The sequence below is a fragment of the Protopterus annectens genome, chromosome 7.part0 (assembly GCF_019279795.1).
Source record: "Protopterus annectens isolate FY-2018-M chromosome 7.part0, PAN1.0, whole genome shotgun sequence".
Classification (NCBI taxonomy): Eukaryota; Metazoa; Chordata; order Ceratodontiformes; family Protopteridae; genus Protopterus; species Protopterus annectens.
In genome coordinates, this window is record NC_056739.1 from 1,704,048,503 (window position 1) to 1,704,071,459 (window position 22,957).

The following is a 22,957-nucleotide window of genomic DNA, read 5'->3' on the forward strand; positions in this document are numbered from 1 at the left end:
TGTGGGTAGTCCGCTGTCCTCGGTCGGCCCGAATACCAAAGAGTTAGGCTGGCGTCGGTCATGGGCGCCCGGAGCTGACGCCAGTACGCAGTAGTACTTAAGCGCATGACCGACGCCATATCCTCAGTCTTTCTTGCCGTGTGGTCCGAAGCAGAAGCAGCGTTTGCAAGTGCCGTTCGGTGTTCTGAAATTTTCAGTTTTCGAGTTTCAGACCGAAGACCAGTTGGGCTAAGTACCCCGTTGGGGAAAATTTTTGTCTTTTCTTGCCTCAGTTAATCCGGATGTCAGAAAAAGTTAATAATTGTATTTCTTGTGGGAAACAGATACCTCATAGGGACTATTATTCTCTCTGTATTCCTTGCTTAGGGCCTGAACACGACATAGTCGGGTGTCGCTTTTGCGCTAGATTTAATAAGCGCACCATTAAACGCAGATTAGACTGTGCTAGGCTTGTTTTCGGTAAGCGGTGTAACTACAACATGCCGTCTGATCCTCCGACGCCCGCTACCGCAAAAAAGCGTATAGATAAATCCTTAAGGTCTAAACCGGAGGAGTCGTCCGTTGCGGATGCCGGTTCTATGGAATCTACGGTTGAATCTGTGGATCCAGCCGAAGTCTCGGCTGAATCCCAGGGGGAACCTTTACTTTTGCAGAAGTTGGCCTCTCAGGAGTTAGGTCAGGCCGAGGGTGCTTCTCAAGTTACTGTGGTTCCTTCCTTACAAAGGGTCATTAGGCCTTCTACTTCAGTCACTAAAGGCCCTGCTAAGACTAGACCTGGTATTTCTGGTACAGGCCACAGCCCTGGTTCTTCGGTCTCTGTTCCCAAAAAGCATATGTTGAAAATGGCAGAGGATTTGATTACCTTGATCAGGGGTTCTATGCCCCCTCCAGAGAAGAGGCCTAGGGTGGAGACAGATTTAGAGGGAATGGAACATTCCTCTGATTACTCTTGAGTCCTCAGCTGAGGATATTCAGGATTTTCCTCCCTATTCTGATTCGGATGCAGAGGATTCCTGTCCTTCTGCTTCACCTCCAGAGGATTTTTCCTTTTCTGAAACCTTGCATTCCATGAGGGAGCATTTCAAGTGGGAAGGTCAGGATTTTTCAGATTCTCGTAAGAGGCTTAGGAATTTTTTTTGCCACAACATAGACCTTTGGCTATTCCCCCTGTTTTAGATGTTGTTCAGGATGTTTTTTCTGAAGCTTCCCTTAATCCTGATTCTTTACCCCCTGCCCCTGTCAAGCCAGACAGGTATTACAGAGTTCCAGAGGCACATAAATATTTGTATAAGAGCCCTAGAGCTGACCCAGAAACTATTATTCAAGGGCCTAAGGGTGTCAGGGCTTCTGTGGTTAAGAATCCAGTTACTTTGGATAAAGATTCTAGAGCGTTGGATAGGTGGGGTAAAAAAGTGTACACCTCTTCTACGTTAGCTATGAGGGCTTTAAATTGCCAATTCCACATGCTGAAGTATCAGAACTTTCTGTTAGGTCAATTAAAATCTAAAGTAGATGCTTTATCTGAGGGTATAGAGTGTAAGGAATTGCAGGACTTGGTTCATGCTTCAGATCAAGTTGGTAAACATGCCTTGCAGTGTGGCTTTGATGCCCTTCAGGCTTCTTCCAGGGTAGCTGCTACTGGTTCAGTTATTCGTAGACATGCCTGGCTTAAGGATCAAAATTTGTCAGAGCATGTTAAGGCTCGGATTTTGGATGCTCCCCTTCAATCTGAAGTTCTTTTTGGTTCCCCTGTGGAGTCAATTTTGAAAAAGATGGAAGACAAAGCTAAGTCTATGCAGACAGTTAAGGAATTTTTGCAAGTGCAGCCCCCTAAGTTTAGCAGGAATTAGCCTGCAAGAGGATGGTCTTACCCTTCTTCAGATTTTCAGTCTAAGGGCAGGTCTAGACGTGGTAGGGGCAGGGCTCACGCTCAGGGTTCTTTCAGACCTAGGACTTGGAGTTCTCCTGCACAATCTTCTGGTGAGGGCAGGGGTCAGCCTTTTCGTAAACAGACCCAATGAACTGTATCTCCAGCTGCCGGATCCTTCCTTTCTGGCAGCTCCTCTAGGAGGAAAGTTGGCACTTTTTTCAAGCAAAATTGGCATTTGGTCACCCAGGACAAATGGGTGTTGGACATAATAATTCAAGGCTACAAGTTTTATTTTCACACTTTTCCCCCTTTCAAAGGCATGCCAGATGTACCTCCTCAGCAAAGGCTGGAGGCTCAGGAACAAATTTCTTTGTTTTTACAGATGGGAGCTATCCAGGTGGTACCTCCGTCAGAAGAAGGCCTAGGGTTTTATTCTCGTCTTTTCCTAGTGCCAAAGAAAGGAAACACTTGGAGGCCAATTCTGGATTTGTCCATTCTCAATACGTACCTAGACATTCCAAAGTTCAAGATGTTAACATTACAGCAACTTCTGCCTCTGCTAGGCAAAGATCACTGGATGGTAACTCTGGATCTCAAAGAGGCCTATCTTCACATTCCTATCAGGCCCAGCTGCAGGAGATTCCTGCGTTTTCGAGCTGGCACTTCTCATTATCAGTTCTCTGCATTGCCCTTTGGTTTATCTACTGCGCCCAGGGTGTTCACAAAGGTTCTGGCTCCTGTAATAGCTTTCTTAAGACTGAGGGGAATACAAATTTATCCTTATCTGGACGATTGCCTGATTCTTGCTCAGCACAAAGACAAGTTACTTCAACAGCTACAGTATGTAATGGCAGTTTTAAGGTGCCTAGGGTATTCTGTGAACGAAACAAAGTCCACAGTCTAGTACCCTCTCAGGACATGTGCTTTCTGGGTGTGAGACTGAATACAGCCTCTCAGATGGCTTTTCTGACCCCGGACAAACAAAGAACTCTTCATCTATACTTCCAGCAATTATCAGTACTGTCCAGGCTGACTGCAAGGACAGTCCTTCAAGCCTTGGGGTTCATGGCATCTTGCATTCTGGTACTTCCCAATGCCAAACTGCATATGCGGAAGCTACAATGGTATCTCAAAAGTGTATGGACTCAACACTGCCACGATTTGGACACTGTCATTCCGATGATACCTTGCATCCAGAAGGAATTCTTGTGGTGGGCACAGGAATGTCACCTAAACAAGGGACTCTCTGTGACCCGACCAGAGGCGAGTCGGATCTTAACGACGGATGCCTCAGACCTGGCTTGGGGAGCACACTTCAATGGGAAATGGATTCAAGACACGTGGCCTCCCAAACTACAGCATTTGCATATCAACATGAAGGAGATGTTAGCAGTCCAGTTTGCCCTGATGGCTTTCAAGGGCCTACTTCAACCAGGACAGGTGTTGATACAAACCGACAACACTACAGTCATGTGGTACATCAACAAGCAGGGGGGGACCCATTCTTACCCTCTTTGCAGACAAGCTATGATATTGTGGGAGACTGCTCTGGGTTTGCACATCACTCTTCAAGCACGGTTTCCGCCAGGAGCACAGAACTCCCTAGCAGATGTATTGAGCAGACAAATTGTTGATCCCCACGAGTGGAAATTGGATCCTCAGGTATTTCATCAGTTGACAGTGGCTTGGGGAACTCCAGACATAGATCTGTTCGCTTCTCCTCTAAATTTCCAACTACCAAAATTTTGCACAAAAATGTTTCACCCAAAAGCTTGGAAAGTGGATGCTCTATCTTTCAGTTGGAACAACCTTCACGTCTATGCTTTTCCTCCTCTACCTCTCATTACCAAGGTCCTCTTGAAGGTCAGGAGGGACAGGCCTTGCATGATTTTAATAGCTCCAGATTGGCCACGACAGCACTGGTATCCTCTGCTGAGGAGTTTGATTCAGGAGCCTCCTTGGCCTTTGCCACAGCTTCCTCACTTGTTGTCCCAGTCAAGCAGTCATTTGCTCAATGTCAGGGTGCAGTCCCTGCATCTAACGGCCTGGCGTATTCTGTTTTAGAGCCTGTGGGTTCTCAGCTTCCTCAGCAGGTTTTAGATGTCATCTTGGAAGCTAGGCGGCCAAGCACTAGAAAAGTTTATGCTGATAAATGGAAGAGATTTTTTCTTTGGAGCACAACAAAGGGCTTTGATGTCTCTGTACCTAATTTGAGTTTTACACTACAGTACCTTACTGAGTTACTAGACAAGGGTTTGTCATTTTCTTCTGTGAAAGTTCATGCTGCAGCCATTTCTGCTCACTATGATTGTGACCCTCCTTTATTTTCTCACCCTTTGTTTAAGCAATTTCTTAGAGGGGCAAAAAATATAAGACCCCCACGTAGAGCTCCTACTCCTTCCTGGGATCTCAATTTTGTGTTGGAGAAGCTTACTTTGCCTCCTTTTGAACCTGCAGCTACATCTGACTTATCCTGGAAGACTGCCTTTTTTGTTGGCCATTACTTCTGCTAGAAGGGTATCTGAATTGCAGGCTCTCATGGCAGTTGAACCTTTTCTAATATTCCATAAGGATAGAGTTTCTTTGCGTACTAACCCTACTTTCATGCCAAAAGTGATTTCTAATGTGGCCTTGAACCAGTCTATCCATTTGCCTACCTTTTATGCTGATCTCCAAAATAAAGGGGAAAAAATCTTGCATTCTTTGGATATACACAGGCAGTTACGTTATTATTTGAGCAGAACTAAGGAGTTCAGACAGACTCAACAGTTATTTGTTTCTTTTGCTTTGGGTACACAAGGGAAAGCTGTTTCTAAGCAGACTATTTCAAAGTGGATTGGTAATTGTACTGCTTTTTGTTATTCACATCATGGGAAGGATGTTCCTGCTGGGATTAGACCTCATTCCACTAGGGCTACTGCCACTTCTACTGCTTTTTTGAGGGGTGTAGCTACTAAGGATATTTTGGAAGCAGCTACTTGGAGTTCAGTTCATACTTTTACTAAACATTACCATCTCCCTCTTTTCTCCAAGTCCAGGGCTGGGTTTGCCACTGCAGTCTTACAGGGCATGTTAGCAGCCCCTAATGCTTTTTAGTTTGCCAGCCTCCCTTTTCCTTTGCTTTGGGATTCTACCCACAGGTTATGACTGCAGCAATGTGAGACGAAGAACATAATACAGTTTTGTACCTACCATAAATGTAGATGTTCGAGGATCCACATTGCTGCAGTCCTATTTTCCCTCCCTCCTTCCCCTCTTGGGTTTGGGGGTGTGGTTATTGTTTGTTGTTATTGTTATTTGGGGATAATTATTATTTTCTCCCTTTGTGGCTCTGGCCTTTTCCTTTTAAGGCCTTCTGACATCTGGGGCAAGAAAGACTGAGGATATGGCGTCGGTCATGCGCTTAAGTACTACTGCGTACTGACGTCAGCTCCGGGCGCCCATGACCGACGCCAGCCTAACTCTTTGGTATTTGGGCCGACCGAGGACAGCGGACTACCCACAGGTTATGACTGCAGCAATGTGGATCCTCGAACATCTACATTTATGGTAGGTACAAAACTATACTTTTCTTGCAGAGCCGCAGTTACAGGCTCTGTCATTCGAAGGCATGCCTGGTTGAAAGAACAAAGTTTACCTGAACATGTTAAAGTAAAATTATTGGATGCTCCACTACAGCATGATACTTTGTTTGGTGTTAAGGCAGACGAGGTGTTAAAGAAAATGGAGGATAAAGCAAAATCTATGCAGACAGTAAAGGATTTCTTACAGGTTCAACCACCTAGGTTTAGTAGAAACTGGCCTTCAAAAAATTGGTCCTTTCAGGTCTCAGACAGGCCACAAAGTGGCAGATACAGACGCCCAAGAGGCAGATCTCAGCCCCAAGGATCCTACAGACCTAAACACTGGGGTGCTTCTACCCCCAAAGGAGGAGAAGACAAATCACAACCTTACAGGAAACAGTCCCAATGACTTCCCTCTATAAAGGCCAAGCACTTACCTTTTGGCAGCACCCCTAGGGGGAAGCTAGCACTTTTTTCACAAAATTAGCATATAATTACCCAGGACAAATGGGTACTGAATATAGTTACTCAAGGTTACAGGTTCCACTTTCACACCCTTCCAAAATCAAATGGTATGCCGAACCTGCCTCAAAACCAATGGGCAGAGGCACAAAAGGAAATTGCTGCTCTCATGGACATGGGAGCTATTCAAAGAGTACCACAGCAAGAACAGGGACAAGGATTTTTACCCAGAAAGGACAAAGCCTGGAGACCAATACTGGACTTGTCAATCCTAAATACTTTCCTGGATGTTCCAAAATTCAAAATGTTAACACTACAGCAACTTCTACCCATGCTGGGCAAGAAGGCTTGGCTAGTAACTTTGGACCTCAAGGAAGCATACCTGCATGTCCCAATCAGACAATCTTGTAGAAGATACCTCAGATTCATAGCTGGCTCAATGCATTACCTATTCTCTGCACTGCCCTTTGTGAAGACCCTGGGTGCAGTAGATAAGCCAATGTGCCTGGCACCAGTAATTGCATTTTGCAGACAGAGGAATTCAAATATATCCCTACTTGGGCGACTGCCTTTTTCAAGCAGAGAGCAAAGACATTCTACTAGGACATCTGGTGTTTGTAAAAACATTACTAATTTGCCTAGGGTACACTGTAAACGAAAAGAAATAAAAACTAGTGCCCTGTCAAGAGATAATATTCCTGGGTGCAAGTTTAAATACAACTGCCCAGATGGCTTATCTCCCGCCAGACAAACAAAGGCAACTGACTCATTACTTTCAAATGATGGCAACAAAGACCCAGCTCCCTGCAAGAAAAATTCTGCAGGCCCTGGGTTTCATGGCATCCTGCATTCTACTAATTTCATATGCAAGACTGCATATGAGGAAACTACAATGGTATCTAAAAAGTGTTTGGACTCAACATTGCCACAGCCTGGAAACAGTAATAACTGTAATTCCCTGTCTACAACAGGAGTTTCTATGGTAGTCCCGGGCCTGTCACCTCAACAAGGGACAGCCATTCACCTTGCCCACAGCCAGGCAGACAGTAACAACGGATGCATTGGATTATGCCTGGGGGGCGCACATGGACGGAAAATGTGTTCAGGGCACGTGGCCCAAAGAACAAATGCATCTTCACATCAATCAAAAAGAGATGCTAGCTGTACAGAATGCCTTGACAGCCTTCAAGAATGTACTACATCCAGGACAACTATTGCTAAAGACGGACAACACCACAGTTATGTGGTACATAAACAAGGGGGCACGCATTCCTACCCCCTCTGCAGGCAAGCCATGACTTTGTGGAACACGGCACTGACCTATCAAGTACATCTGCAGGCACAATTCCTGCCAGGAAAGAAAAATACACTGGCAGACGAACTAAGCAGAAATCTCATGGAGCCACACGAATGAAAACTAAATCCACAGGTCTTCAGCATGATAACAAGGAAATGGGGACGCCCAGACATAGATCTTTTCGCCTCCCCACACAACTGCCAACTACAAAAATTCTGCACAAGGACTTATTACTCACAAGCATTGAAAGTGGATGCTCTTTCGTTCAGCTGGGAAACCCTGGCCATTTATGCCTTCCCTCCACTGCCTCTTCTTCCCAAGGTACTCCTAAAAGTCAGACAAGAGAAGCCAAAAATGATCCTGATTGCCCCAGACTGGCCATGTAAGCACTGGTACCCAGTCCTAAAGACCTTGTCTCAAGGCCCAGCCTGGCCTTAACCTCAAATTCCTCATCTCCAGACTCAACAAAACAACCAGATATTGCACAGTCAACTCAGAACCTTAAATCTGGCTGCATGGCAGATAATATAGTCACTCAAACTACACCTCTCTCTAAAGCTGTTATGGATGTCTTTTTAGAAGCCAGGAAGCCCAGCACTAGGAAATCCTATGCAGAAAAAAGGAAGAGATTCTGTGCTTGGAACCAGGCCCAAGGACTCGAACCACTTGTTCCAAATATACCTCATATTTTACAATACCCAACTGAGATGCTGGACAAAGGCCTTTCCTTTTCATCTATTAAGATCCATGCCTCTGCCATTTCAGCTCATTACAATACGGAACCTCCTATTTTTTCACATCCACTACTAATTCAGTACCTCAGAGGGACAAGAAACATAAGACCCCCAAGGAGAGCACCAATACCTACTTGGGACCTCAATTTTATCTTAGAAAAACTCATGCTGCCTCCTTTTGAGCCAGCCAACACAGCCGATATAAAATTTTTATCATGGAAAACTGCTCTGCTCCTAGTAATAACTTCAGCATGAAGAGTCTCAGAGTTACAGGCATTAATGGCAGTGGAACCTTTCATCGTTTTTCATCAGGACAGGGTCTTTCTTAAGGACAAACCCAACGTTTATGCCAAAGGTGGTTTCCAGTGTGGCTCTTAACCAAACTGTTCATTTGCCAACTTTCTATCCAACTCCCCAGAATAAAGGGGAGAGAGTTCTGCACACACTGGACATACACAGGCAGCTACGATTCTACTTGGACAAAACAAAAGCTTTCAGAAAAACTGAGCAGCTGTTTGTAGCTTATGCTGCAGGATCACAAGGAAAGCCTACAATTTCAAAATGGATTGGACACTGCATTCGCTTCTGCTATGCACAACATGGCAAATCAGTGCCTCAGGGTATTAGGCCACATTCCACAAGAGCAGCAGCCACTTCAGCAGTTTTTCTCAGAGTACCACCAACCAAAGACATTTTAGAAGCTGCAACCTGGAGTTCAGTGCACACCTTCACAAAGCACTACCACTTACCTCTCTATTCTAAATCCAGAGCAGGCTTTGCCACTGCAGTCCTGCAGGGCCTGGTAGCCTCTCCTAATCCTATTTAGGCCCAGCCACCCAACCTCAGCTTTGGGGTTCAACCCAAGTGTAATGACTGCAACAGTGAAACACGATTAACATAGTACATTTGTGTACCTACCATAAATGTAGATGTTCGAGTGTATTCACTGTTGCAGTCCAGGTTACCCACCCACCATCCCCCTTTTCATTGCTGGAACTTTTCTGTACTTCTCAACTCTATACAACCTTTGTGGTGTATTTGCTTGTAGATAAAGAAAATTTTATTTTAGTACATGCATGCTTTTTGGCATACTTTTTTACAGCCTTCCTATTTGGGGGCACCTGACATCTGGGGCAAGAAAAACTGAAGAAAATGGCGTCTGTTGCATCTTTTTATACCCCTGGCACACTGACGTCGGGGAAGAGGCGACATCAATCGATGCCGGACCAAGACTTTGGAACTCGGGCCAACTGCGGGTAGCTTGCCAGCAGGATAACCCAAGTGTAATGACTGCAACAGTGAATACACTCAAACATCTACATTTATGGTAGGTACACAACTGTACTTTTTGTTGATGCACTTTGACATAACATACAGATGGTCGACAGTTGCGCATGGTCACACAATCCCCTGTGTTGGGAATATGGCCATTCCTTGGGGATTGTGCAGTCTTGGAGTTTAAATAATTCACAGGGGGTGTGGTGGGTGCAGCCCCCCTTTATGGGTGCCAACTTTATATGCAGGAATGTCATACTTTATGTAGATCCACATGGACGGGACTAATGAGCTGTATGGTAAGAGTTTGCATTAATTTCAGTGTTATTTAATGGAAGACTGTCTAGCATCTGTGCGAAAATAGTGGCAATGCAGTATGGCTGTTAATGAGTACAGAGCTGGCTAGTTCAGTCCTCCAAGATTCAAGTCTCAAAGCAGAAAAAGTGGACAACAGAGTAGCATGAAAGCTAGTTGGCTGTTGGTCTACATTTACTGTTTTAGATTATTATTTCTATGTTCTTGTAACGTGTGTGTGAATATATATATATATATATATATATATATATATATATATATATATATATATATATATATATATATATTAAAATTATTTCAGAGAAGTGTTGTAATATGTGTGTTTGTCCAAATCATGTAAAACTAGGACTATAGTAAGTATGGCAGGAAAAAATTTATATACTCTGCTATATTGGGAGCATTTGCTCAGTCTCCAGAACTCACTGTAGTTCCTCCCTAGGGATGAAGGTCGAGGGTGTTAAATCATGCTTGCCATTAAATGGTAAGGAATATTTCTTATTTTGTCAGTGTTGCCCAAGAAGAACCCCTTGCTGGAACATCCCAGGATGATTCATTGTGCTCTGAAGTGAGGGAGTCCCTTGTTTTTTTTAAGTAACTTTCCCCTATTCAGCCCATCTCATTTTAGTTTGTCTTCACACCATTGTTTGTGTTCCTGGTCTGCACTGTGGAGGTACAGGCTTGTGGAACATCACTATGACACTAGAGCCTCTGTCTGTGACTGATCCCCTCTCCCTAGGAGGAGGTGAGCAGGGGTTATCCTCCACAACATCTGCCTGGCCGACTCTTGTATCATTAATTGATTCTTGGTTATCACCAGTGCAGATAGACAGTTTGTCACTGCATTAATGGACTGGTTTTAGGCAACTCATTTTGGGCTTTCTTCAGCAGAGGTTGCAGTGTGTGTGTATTGTTTGGAAATGTTTAAAATGCGAAACACTACAGATTTTTTCCAAATGAAGCTGGCCAGATGAAGGTAAAAAAAAAAAATTATTACAGGTATACCTCATCACTGAGGTACCCTAGGTTTGATCTCCAGTGTTGAGTTTTTTGCTGCTGGTTGCCAAGTTAAACCTATCAGTGTCATTCTTGTATCTGTGAATGAGTTATCGAGCTGAAGAAAATGTAAACAATTATAAACTGGAAGAATTGCAGATATTTTGGAAAAGCAAGCTTTCACTAACATTAAAGGAAGTGCATTTTTTGTCCATCTCTAGTTAGCAACTATTTGCTTTTTTTTTTTGTCTTTCTGTTTATAGTTTGTGAAATGTGGCTATGCAGGCTCCAATTTCCCAGAACACATATTCCCAGCACTGGTGGGACGACCAATCATTCGCTCTACTGCCAAAGTTGGAAACATTGAAATTAAGGTTTGTACTTAATCTCTTTCTTATTTATAGCCTGTTGTGTCAGGGTGACCAGAGATGATGGGAAAGACAGAGGCGAAGGGTAAAATATAGAGAAATGTGATCAAGTCTCAGATTTTAACCTCATTATTATGTGTTTGAAATTTGAACGCCAAAAATTCACCTTGAGATTGAGCAGTGGGTTATTGGCATTGTACAATGACATTTAATACAAAAAAGTTTTTTACCTTTTTATAAGCAATGTTGTATAAAAGGACTTTTGTCTGGGACATCAAAAGTATGTACTGCACATGCTCAGTGGTTGCCCAGTACATTGCTATTTCTCCCATTTTTTTTTTTTTCCTGCATTGTTTGAGTAGACCTCGACAGATATGTAGCAGCAGTAAAGGTTTGCACTGTATGCTGTGGAGCTGTTTGCAGTGGACACTCATTGCATCAAAATTTGAGAGTTTTTTAAATATGTTTTGCTGCTCCTTGGAGCAGTTTAGTGGTGATGAGTATATATATTTTTTTTCTTTCTAAATTCTTTGCTTAGCGGCACATATAAAGTAAACTGACCAAACGTATTCCTGTGAGGATAGCTGTAATTAGTTAGCACTCTGGTTTGTTCAGTCAGCCCTTGTGTTTTGGAATAGTAATTACAATTTGCTGTACAATTTTAGATGTGTACCTGTTCAGGTTATTGATGATATGGTTTTAATATGGGTCAGTGAAACAGCAAACATTTAATAATGTGTGGTTTATGTAAGTGCATTAACTGAATTTTTGAGGTTTACAGTGAGCACGTTTCTTCACAGTTATTGTTCAAATGTTTAGCTTTGTAAAAAATAATGAAAGAAGGCTGAAGAAAAGAATATGCAGATTATATATATATATATATATATATATATATATATATATATATATATATATATAAAATTTTTTTTCCCCGCTTGAGTAGTGTGTGCGCCCAAACACATCAAATATAGTACTTCAAAATCTTAAAGGTTAACCTTTTCAGGTGTAGAATTTTTGGATACATTAAACGAGTTGAAGAATCCTTCTGAAGAGTGGATTTTGACAATGATTCTTACAGTGGCACTTAGTGTGTAGCCACTTACAAAATCATCCTGTGTGATTGATTGTAGTTTTCACCATACTTATAGTGACTCATATTAATGTTGACAAGGGCAATGCATATTGATTAGCTGCCAGTTCTGCTAGAAATTCCAAGAAAAATGATTGAAAAGTGCTACAAGGCACCAGGAAATTTAAATAGTTGGTGGATTTAGCCTGGGTCCATCTTTTTACAGCAAAAGGGAGAATATTTAGAAGTCTGTTAGAGAAGTTAACTCTTTGAATTTTTATAATGAAGTTAACCACCTGAATTCTGATAAATGAAGGGAGGCTATTTATTGTGATGTTTGTGCTCCATGTCTATTTTTGCTGTAGGCAGATACCCTACAAAAGACTTGCCTTTCGTGCTTCGGCAAAGAGCATGACCATTCCTTTGTATCCAAGCCCTTGCATTCCTGTTTGTCATAGGGTCATTGGTTCATAGGTTCATACTAGGCTAACTTCCCTTGTGTGCCATTTTAAGCCTAGCCAACTACCCCAAGTGAGAATCAAATCCTGCACCTTGTGATTGTAAGGTAAACACCCTAACCATTATGCCAGCCTCCCACCCCAACTGAATACGTTCCTGGAGACTTTGTGACTAAAGCAGTTGGCATAGTGTAAGATGACTGTTCAATCCACACCTCATGCACCATCTGTTCCAAAGAGAAAGCTCAAGAGGCATAGGCTTGATGTTTAGTGTCCCCAGTCGAATTCTGATATACCCACTGATGTTCCCAGTCAAATTCTGATGTACCCACTGAGGATGCAGAACCTGTGGTATGTCCGACTCTTCAGATGCCCTCTAGTGCCTCTGTTGAAGGCTGGTGTGGCGTTGGAGGACTTCAAGTCCAAAGTGACTGCTACTGCAGTGGAGAAGGGAGAACAGCAAATCGTTATGTTGGAGGACCTGGAAGGTATTTCTCAGATTTTACTATGGAAAGAGATTCCAGCATCACTGATTTTGTGGTACATCAAGGATTGGAGTCTCGGCTGTTGGCCCATATGGACGTGATCTCTAAGAAAAAACTATAGAAGGCTAAACACTTTCCCTCTCCCTAACCTTCTAGGGAGAAGGAGTGGATGGACTTTTCTCAGGATCTTTTCAAGGCCATTATGGCTCTAAAACCTTCCTTTTTGGCTCATTGAACCACTCCACAGAAGACTATTGTGGAGTCTTCCTCTGAGGAGGAGGTCTCAGATTCATGAAATCATTTTGTAGCATACTCCTCTCGAATTCACTCACCTGGACAGTTGTCCTCATATGAACCAAAGCAGGAACAAGCAGCACCCCAAAGTCTTCATCTCTTCAGCTCTTTGTTAAAAATAACTTGAGTAAAAAACTGGTAGCAAATCACAAGTAAAGTTAAGCACTTTTCGTCTAGTTTAATAACTAGACTTCTTCAGACAACAAACAGCAGCTCAGATTCACTTAAATACACTTATTAACTTAATTACTTAATATGCACCAATTAAACATAGTAAATGACCTTAAACTTTGCAGCATAAATAAAGTTAAACAGTCAATGCTACTAGTTAGTACAGCATACAAACATAATGCAATGACATAAAATAAGCTACTGGCTTACAAGAATAGGCAAAATAAATTGCAATTCTGTTGTATTTTACATAATACATTACATTTTAAACTACCTTTTCAAGCTCTTAAGTTTCAGTAGGCACTGAATGGAACAACAGTCGTTCATGCCAGGATAGTGGCAAGCATCCAAATGGATATGCAACATTGATTCCTTTTTCTTTAAAAAAAAAAAAAAAAAAAAAAAAAAAAACAGAAAATTGGGGTGGCTATGGGGTCCCCATGTGGGGCCAGCTTTGCTAACACAGTTATGGCCTACTGGGAAAAGGAGCACATTTTTACACAGACATATTATGGATAGGGTATTCTTTTATACACGCATTTTGGATGACCTATTTGTCATCTATATAGGCAGCTTGGATGGAGTGGTACAGTTTATTGGATATTTAAATCAGACTACTGAGTTTCTGAAATGTACTTATTGTGTCAGGCAGCCATTCCATAACTTTCCCATTAGGAATAGCTATAGATAAATGGCTTAAGCATATTTATGGAAAAATACCACACCTGATAAAGGACTCCTGGGTCTTTTTAGGTAGTCTTACTCCTAGTTTTGTGGAAAGAGGGACTCATTCTTATCACCATTGATGTGATAGATATGTTTTTATGTATTCCTAAACAACAAGGGTTAGAAGGATTTTGCAACAATGTCTGGCAATACACCAATTTGGATTGGTACTGTGCAAGTCTAATTATGGAATGTATGACGACTGTACTTGAACACAATTATATTTACTTTGAGCGTGATTAATCGACAGACCAAAGGGGTGGCCATGGGGGGCGGCTTGTGCCCCCATGTTCGCTAACCTGGTTATGTTGGACTGGGAGAACAGTTTCATCTTCAAGAGTGAGTATTACAAGTACATTCGACATTATTCCAGATTTTTGGACGACCTTTTTATCTTATGGGATGGCCCACAAGACAGCATAAACCAGTTCATGGACTATTTAAATAGCACAAGTACATTCTTAAAATTTACACATTCCTGTAACGCAGAGGGTATAGCATACTTGGACACTTTTATATCTAATATATCTAGTTGCTTTAAATCCCGTATACACAAGAAAAACACCTTTTCCAATAGTCAGAGTACTCAAGCAATCACCCTAGAAAAATGATGAAAAACATCTTTAAAGGGCAGTGTAGAAGGGCTGTCAGAATGACGTCCCTGTATTCTGACATGGTTGAAGAAATTGAATTTATAAGGTCCCTGTTTAGCTCGAGGGGATATCCCACAAACATCTTGGAAGATGTTAAGGAATGTCCTAAGCGAATGGGGAAGGAAATAATCCCCCCATTCTAGGAAAGGAATTTATTAACAAAGTAGATACAGGTTCAAATGATACCGAGGCATATTTCAATAGGGCCTGTATTTTGGAATATACCCCCCCATGTGAATTGGATAAAACAGATTTTTTTGTAGACATTGGAATGTACTTATGGCGGACAATGAAATTAGGAATATTGTGGGAGATGCACCATTATTTTTATCTACAAAATGGGCTGTAACATCAAGAGAAATCTAGAGAGGGGCAATACTATAAGGGTAATGCGTGAACAGACTAAACGTACAAGGCGATGTGGTAGTTGTAGGCAGTGTCATGCCATCTTAGAGGATGAGGGTGTTACCTTGGAAAATCAACAGGACCAAGATTACATTTAGGCAAGGGAGTTGCAACTCTAAGTACATTATATACATGGCTAAGTGCATGACCTGTCCTAGTTACTACATAGGTAAACAGAGAGATTATTTAAAAAAAAAAAAAAATTATGATTATTTAAAAAAAAAAAAGAATTTACAATCATTTATATAATATTAGAAGGAAGGCTAGTAGTAATGCCCTATATAGACATGTGGACAAACATGGGGATAGTCATTTCTTTAGGTTTGCTACTTTAGAACAAGTTAGATTAGGACAACAAGGAGAGAATTATAAGGCACTTTTAGGACAGAGAAATTAAAATGGCAATTAACATGCCTCAAATGAGCCTTGACTAAATGATTGTATTATTATTAAACTCATCTTACAGTTGCAAATGTAAGTTTGCATTTTAGTCTAACATTGTGTGTTTTTCATATATTATGTTGTCAATGTAGATATTTAAATGTGGATTATTAAGTCTGTCATTCAGGATACAAAGTTGAACTGACATTTGTTTTATATACATTTTATTTTTAACAATATTGGTACATTTAGTTAGGGGTTATGAAGTGTATTTAAAATATTAATATATGAATTACATGTTAGTATATATGCATTAGCACAGTTATAGGATGATCTGGGTAAACTGTAGCAATGTTAATTTGAATAACAGTGCTTGTTCACTTTAATATGAACGTATATTTTATTAATTAGTATTGTTGGCGCCACAAATGTAGTATATAAAGACTTAATTGGATGATGATTATATTCTGCTGAAGTCCACATTGCTGTGGATGAAAGCACTAAATCATTTTTGTCTTTGTTAATATTAAAATAGTGTTTTTTATCCAGTTGTCGTACATTTCCTGGTGGGATCCGGTACCTTTCAATGTTTCTTTTGCCAGAAAAGAACATAGGCCTTCTTAGAAGCACAAGAAGGTACCCTAAGAGATTTCCAGAAAAGCCTGAAAGGGTTCCCAGATCTGAGAGGCCTCCTTTCACAGATAAGCGAGATTCTTGCCCCCCCCCCCCCCATTCCAGCCTTCTCATTTCCAAAAGTCTTCTGTTATAAATTGGGGAAAAGATATCTTTTCCCAAGCGGATACTCACTGAAGTTACAGAATGTCCTGGAGGAAGCCCCCTCCCGTCAATGGCTTTCCACCACCTACCCACCACTCATCCTACAGGACTTTTCCCAAGACACCATAGAGTCAGTTCCTCTATAGTTTGTAGGAGGAGGCTTCTACTCCAGTCTGTTCCTTTTGCCAAGAAAAGGACAGTGGAGACGCATACTGGACTGTTCTCAACTCAACACATTCCTCAAGGTACTCCCTTTCAAGATGCTGTTTCTTTAGACTCCCGTTATCCTTCCACAGGCCTTCCTGTTATCCTTCCACAGGCCTTCCTAATGTTTTTCTGCTTAAAGGATGTGTACCTGAATATTCTCATATACAGATCTTGCAAGAAATTCCCGAGGTTCTCTACTGGCTCCTCACATTTTCAGTTTTCTGCTTTGCCCTTTGGGCTTTCTACTTTCCCAAAAGTTTTCAGACCGTGCTTAGGCCCAGTTATAGCCTTGTGCAGGACTTGGGTAATACAAATATTGTCTAACCTAGACAATTTGCTAATCCAGGCTTCATCGCCTCAGTTCACCCTCACCCTCCTAATGCACTTGGGGTTTTACTGTCCGTTTCAAACAGTCTTTTCCCTCTGTCCACTAAAGACCTAATTTTTTTGGACTGCAGACCAGAGACAGAAAACATGCAGGCCTTCCTGCTTGAGGAAAAGGTGAAGAGCCTCACAACTTACTTCCAGTCCCTCTTACCTCTCCAATCCTGCTTGACAATGGAGATTCTCTGAATACTAGGTTACACAGTGGCAATGATCCCACTTACCAGGCTGTATATAAAGAGAATACAATGGCACTTGAAAAAAGTATGATCCCAACACACTCACTCCCTGGGCACACAGATCTCTTTTTTTATTACCTTGTCTCAATAGAGAGATCCTTTTGGTAGGTGGCACAGGTGAAACTCAGTCCAGGCCTGCCCTTCAAGGTGCTGATAAGTTGAGAGCTGCACTAGATGCCCATGATGAGCCCTGGGGAGCATGGTTAGGGACTTGCAAGGTCCAGGGCTGGCAGCAACTAGGCATCAAGGCAGAACTAATCAACCTGAAAGAGATGAGTGTTCTTATTCAGGGTCTAAAAATCTTTCCCATCCCTGGAAACCAGGACTTTTAAGAATATTCACAGACTACAACAGACATGCGATACATAAGCAAGGAGGACCAAGGTCATGCCAGTTGTGTGCAGATTGGTTCAGATTGTTTGGGACTTGTTCATCCCAGGACCATGTCCTGGCAGACTCCCTTAGCAGCTCCGTAGAAGGCCCCCCATGAAAGGATGTTTAACAAACAGGTCTTCCATAAGTGGGGTATACCACAGATAGACTTGGTTGCCTCGGAGAACAACAAACGGCTCCACCTCTTTTCTGCACAAGTTCGTCTTGTCCCTAGGCTTGGATTACAGGTGCCTTATGTTTCCAGTGGACAGGAAGGTTTCTTTATGCCTCCCCACCACTACATCTGCTACCAAAAGTTTTATTAAAAATCCAAAAATAAAAAAAAAACAAGAATTCCACTGGTGGATCCCTTTTGGCCAAGGCAGTATTGGTTCCCCCTTATCTGCCTTTTGTCCAGGGACAATCACGGCAATTTACCTGACAGAGTGGATCTGATCACACAATAAGAGGGATCATTGCTTCACCCCAACCTATCATCGCTCACCCTAACTCTGTGAATGATAGGATTCTGATCCATTCCAGACACCAGTTTCTGCCTAAGTGATTTGAGTACTCCAGGAAGCAAGGAGATCTCCTACCCGAAAGTTCTACATAGCCAAATGGAAGACATTTTCAATCTGATGTCATGCTAAAAAAACTGGACCCAATACAATGTGAGGATGTTCGTGTTTCACTGTTGCAGTCAAACGCATTTGGGTTATCTGCTTGCAGTAGCCCTCAGTCAGCCTGATTATCAAAGTCTTGGGTCCTACGTTGGTTGCTGTCTCATCTTCCATGACGTCAGGTGGTCAGGGGGTATAAAGCATGCAGCCGATGCCATTGCATCAGTCTTTCTTGCCATGCGATGCCTGAAGCAGAAGCAGTTCGCAAGTGCCTGTCGGCCGACTCCAGTTCTGAAAACCAAAGCTAAGTACCCCATTGGGGAAACTTTTTCTTGCTCTAAACCGATATCAGTAAAAGTCAGTAATTGTATTTCTTGTGGAAAGCAAATACCTCATAAAGATTTTCATTCATACTGTATTCCTTGCATAGGCCCTGACCACGACGTACCTCGCTGTCGGTTTTGTGCCTTATTTAAGCAACAAACTATTCATCGGTATATTTACACTCTAAATATTTTGGTACTCTGTTCAGTTATCCAGATATGGATTCGGTAAGCTACCCGACTACTAACATTTTGAAAAAAAATGCAAAGATAAAGACAGACCGCAAAGATCCAAAGCTGCTGACGACACTTCTCCTAAGCTAGTCGCCAGCTCGCCGGTACTCAGTGAGGTGCTTTTGCAGCCCCTGATACCCGCTACTTCAGATTTGCAGGCCTCTACTGAGACCCATTCGGAGTCTGGTATGCCGCGAGATGCTTCAACTGTGGTACCTGCGGATGTCTCAACCTTGGATGGGTCCAGAGCCGTTGTGCAGGCACCAGCTTCTGAGGGTGTATTCAGGCCTACTGACTTGCATATTAAACCAACGCCATCTTCTTCAAGACCTAAAACTCGATCCATGCCTAGAAAACCAATGGCCAAACTGCATGGTCAGGCCTCTATGCCTAAAAAACAAATGATAAGAATGGCTGAAGGCCTTATTACTTTAATCGGGGGAAGCCAACCTTCCCCATCTAAGAGACCTAGGACTGAATTTTTTTATGATTCTTCTGATCAGGATTCTGAAATTTTGCTTCCTCTGATGACCAGGATTTACCCTTATCTACCTAATGAAGATTCTGATGCAGAGGACTCTATTCCCTCTTCTTCCCCTCCAGAGGATTTCTCTTTCAGTGAAACCTTGCATACCCTTAGGGAACATTTTCGCTGGGAAAGCCAGGATTACTCTGATTCTAAAAAAGAGGGTAAGGGATTTCTTACTGCAGCCCCAACACGGGCCTTTAGCTATTCCCGCTGTACTGGACATTGTTGATGATGCCTTTTCGGAATCTAGCTTGGCCCCTGACTCTTTACCTCCTGCTCCCAGAAAACCTGATGGATATTTCAGGGTTCCTGACTTTCCTCTTTAAAAATCCTACTGCGGACCCTGAGACAATTTCACAGGGACCCAGGGGCATTAAGGCTACTACTGCCAAAAATCCTACCCCCTCTGATAGACTCCATGGATCTGGATAGACTGGGTAAGAAGGTATACACTTCTACAACTTTGGCCATTAGGGCCTTAAACTGCCAGTTTCTTATGTTAAAGTATCAGCAGCATATTATTGGGTTGCTTAAACAGAAAATGGTGTTGATTCCTGACTGTGCTGAAAATAATGATTTACAGGATTTAATGCATTCTGCTGAACAAGTTGGAAAGCATACTTTGCAATGCGGTTTTGATTCACTAGAGGCATCTTGCAGGGTTGCTGTCACTGGGTCTGTACTTAGAAGGCATGCTTGGCTTAAGGAGCAATCTTTGCCAGATCATGTTAAAGCTAAATTGCTGGATGCTCCATTAAACCAGGACCGCCTGTTTGGCAACAAAGCAGAAGTAGTACTTAAAAAGATGGAGAAAAAAGCTAAATCTATTCAAGCTGTTAAATATTTCCTGCAAGTACAGCCTCCCAGATTTAGTAGGCATTGGCCCTCTAAAAATTGGTCCTTTCCTGCCTCTTCCAGGCCTTCAGTCCAAACCCAGAACCAGCAGATCACCCAGGCTTCAATCCCAAGGTATGCACAGGACTAAGTAGTGGGGGGCTCTCGCTTCCAAAGCAGGGAGTAGTAAGACCCCCCATGGTAAGCTGTCTCAATGACTTAACTTTAAAACTTCCAGGCCCTTCTCAACTGACTGCTCCTTTAGGGGGAAAGATTGCTCTGCAGGCAAAAAATTGGGAACTCATTACCCAGGACAAATGGGTTTTAAATCTAGTTTCCCAAGGATACAGATTCCACTTCTACACTTGACCAACCCCAAACGGTTGGCCAGATCTACCCCCAAATCAGTGGGCAGAGGCTCAAAAGCAAGTTCTCTCTCTCTCTCAAGTATCAGGGCTATTCAAACTGTCCCAGAAGAGGAAAGGGGACAAGGTTTCTACTCAAGACTTTTCCTGGTGCCCAGAAAAGACTACTCCTGGTGTCCTATCCTGGACCTCTCTAACACATTTTTGGTGATCCCAAAATTCAAGATGCTAACTCTTCACCAGTTGCTTCTTATGCTAGACAAGGATACCTGGTTGGCAACACTGGATTTAAAGGAAGCCTACCTGCATATCCCAATCAGGGAATCTTGCAGAAAATACCTATGCTTCAAAGCAGGCTGCACGCACTATCAGTTCTTTGCACTGCCCTTTGGCTTATCTACTGCACCCAGGGTACTCAAAGTGCCTAGCTCCAGTCATTGCATTTTGCAGGCAAAGAAATATTCAGATATATCTATACCTGGATGATTGCCTAATTCGGGCAGAAAGCCAGGACATACTATTGAATTATCTGGCATTTGTACAACAATTGTTAACTTCTCTGGGGTACACCATAAACAAAAAGAAATCACATCTTGTACCCTGTCAACGAATTGTGTTCCTGGGAGCAAGCTTGAACACAACTTCCCAGATGGCTTTCCTCACACCAGAGAAACAAGTTCATTTGACAGCCTACTTCAAACTAATGGCCACAAAGACCTTGCCATCTGCAAGACAAGTACTGCAAGCCTTGGGGTTCATGGCCTCCTGCATTCTTCTAATTCCATATGCAAGACTGCATATGAGGAAACTACAGTGGTATCCAAAAAGCCTATGGTGTCAACATTCTCAGGATCTAGAAGCAATTATTCCTATCCTACCTTGCTTACAGATGGAGTTCCTTTGGTGGGCAGAGGCCTGCCACCAAAACAAGGGACTGCCATTCAGTCTACCCCCTGCTGCACAAACCGTAACAGACTATAGTAATCAGACTATGCATGGGGAGCTCACTTGGCAGGGAAGTGCATTCAGGGCAAATGGAACCCAAGACAGATGCACCTGCATATCAATCAAAATGAAATGTTAGCTGTACAGAATGCTCTGACAGCCTTCAAGGACCACATTCTTCCAGGACAACTAATGGTAAAGACGGACAACACCACAGTTATGTGGTATGTAAACAAGCAGGGGGGAATCCACTCATACCCTCTCTGCAGACTAGCCATGGCTCTGTGGAACACAGCCTTGAACTACCAAGTGCGCCTGCAGGCTCAATTCTGCCAGGAAAGCTAAGTACACTGGCAGACAAACTAAGCAGAAATCTCATGGACCCACACGAGTGGAAATTGAAAACAAAGAATTTCAACATGCTGATGAACAAATGAGGGAGCCCAGAGATAGACCTCTTTGCCTCCCCCCAGAACTACTAGTTGGACAAATTCTGCACAATGACTCCCCACAAACAAGCTTGGAAAGTGGATGCACTGTCCTTCACCTGGAAAAAAACCTATCAGTTTATGCCTTTTCTCCTCTGTCTGTCCTCTCCACGGTACTACTAAAGATCAAACAGGACAAGCCAAGGACAATTCTGATTGCACCAGACTGGCCACGGCAACACTGGTACCTCCTCTTGCGCAGTGTCACTGCTGGCACCATGGCACTTGCCTCAGACCCCTACCCTGCTGTCCCAGCAGGAGAGCCAGATTCTGCACCCTCCGCTTCAAACCCTAAACCTGGCAGCCTGGCTAAATTACCTGATCTCTCAGTTACCATCCCTCAGTAAGCAAGTGTTGGATGTCATTCTGGAGGCAAGGAGGCCTAGTACTAGAAAATCTTATGCTGAAAAATGGAAAATATTCTGTTCCTGGAGCCAAACTCAGGGGATGGGCACAGCAGCACCCAATTTACCTCAGATTCTTCAATACTTAACAGAGAGCCCCAACTCCAGCTTGGGACCTTAACTTTGTATTGGAAAAACTCACTCTACCTCCTTTTGAGCCAGCTGCAACCGCAGAGCTGAAATTCCTTCCTTGGAAAACAGCCTTCCTTTTAGCCATCACTTCAGCAAGAAGGGTTTTTGAATTACAGGCCTTTTTGTCAGTGGAGCCTTTCATCATCTTTCATGCAGACAGGGTGTCCCTCAGGACCAATCCCTCCTCCATGCCCAAGGTGGTATCCAGTGTGGCTCTTAATCAGTCCGTTCATTTGCCAACCTTCTTTTCTAATCCACAGAACAAAGGGGAATGTATACTGCACTCCTTAGATGTGCACAGACAACTTGGATTTTACTTGGACAGGACTAAATCTCTCAGGAAATCTGAACAGCTGCTGGTTGCATTTGCTGCAGGGGCAGAAGGGAAGGCCATTTCAAATAAAACCATTTCTAAATGGATAGGCCATTGCATTCATTTCTGCTATAAGCACCATGGAAAACCTACCCCAACAGGGTATAAGACCACATTCAACCAGGGCTGCATCTACCTCCACAGCCTTTCTCAGAGGTGTCCCTACCAGGGACATCCTAGAAGCTTACTACCTGGAGTTTCTGTACATA

General features: G+C 42.8%; 1 protein-coding gene across 1 annotated transcript in view; it reads left to right on the forward strand.

The window, feature by feature from the left end:
* Positions 1 to 22,957, forward strand: part of LOC122807180 (actin-related protein 2) — a 421,099-nt gene that overhangs the window by 74,501 nt on the left and 323,641 nt on the right. The window contains exon 2 of the mRNA XM_044078220.1: positions 10,773 to 10,883. Coding sequence (XP_043934155.1) covers positions 10,773 to 10,883 — 111 coding nt within the window. The remainder of the gene's footprint in view (positions 1 to 10,772; positions 10,884 to 22,957) is intronic.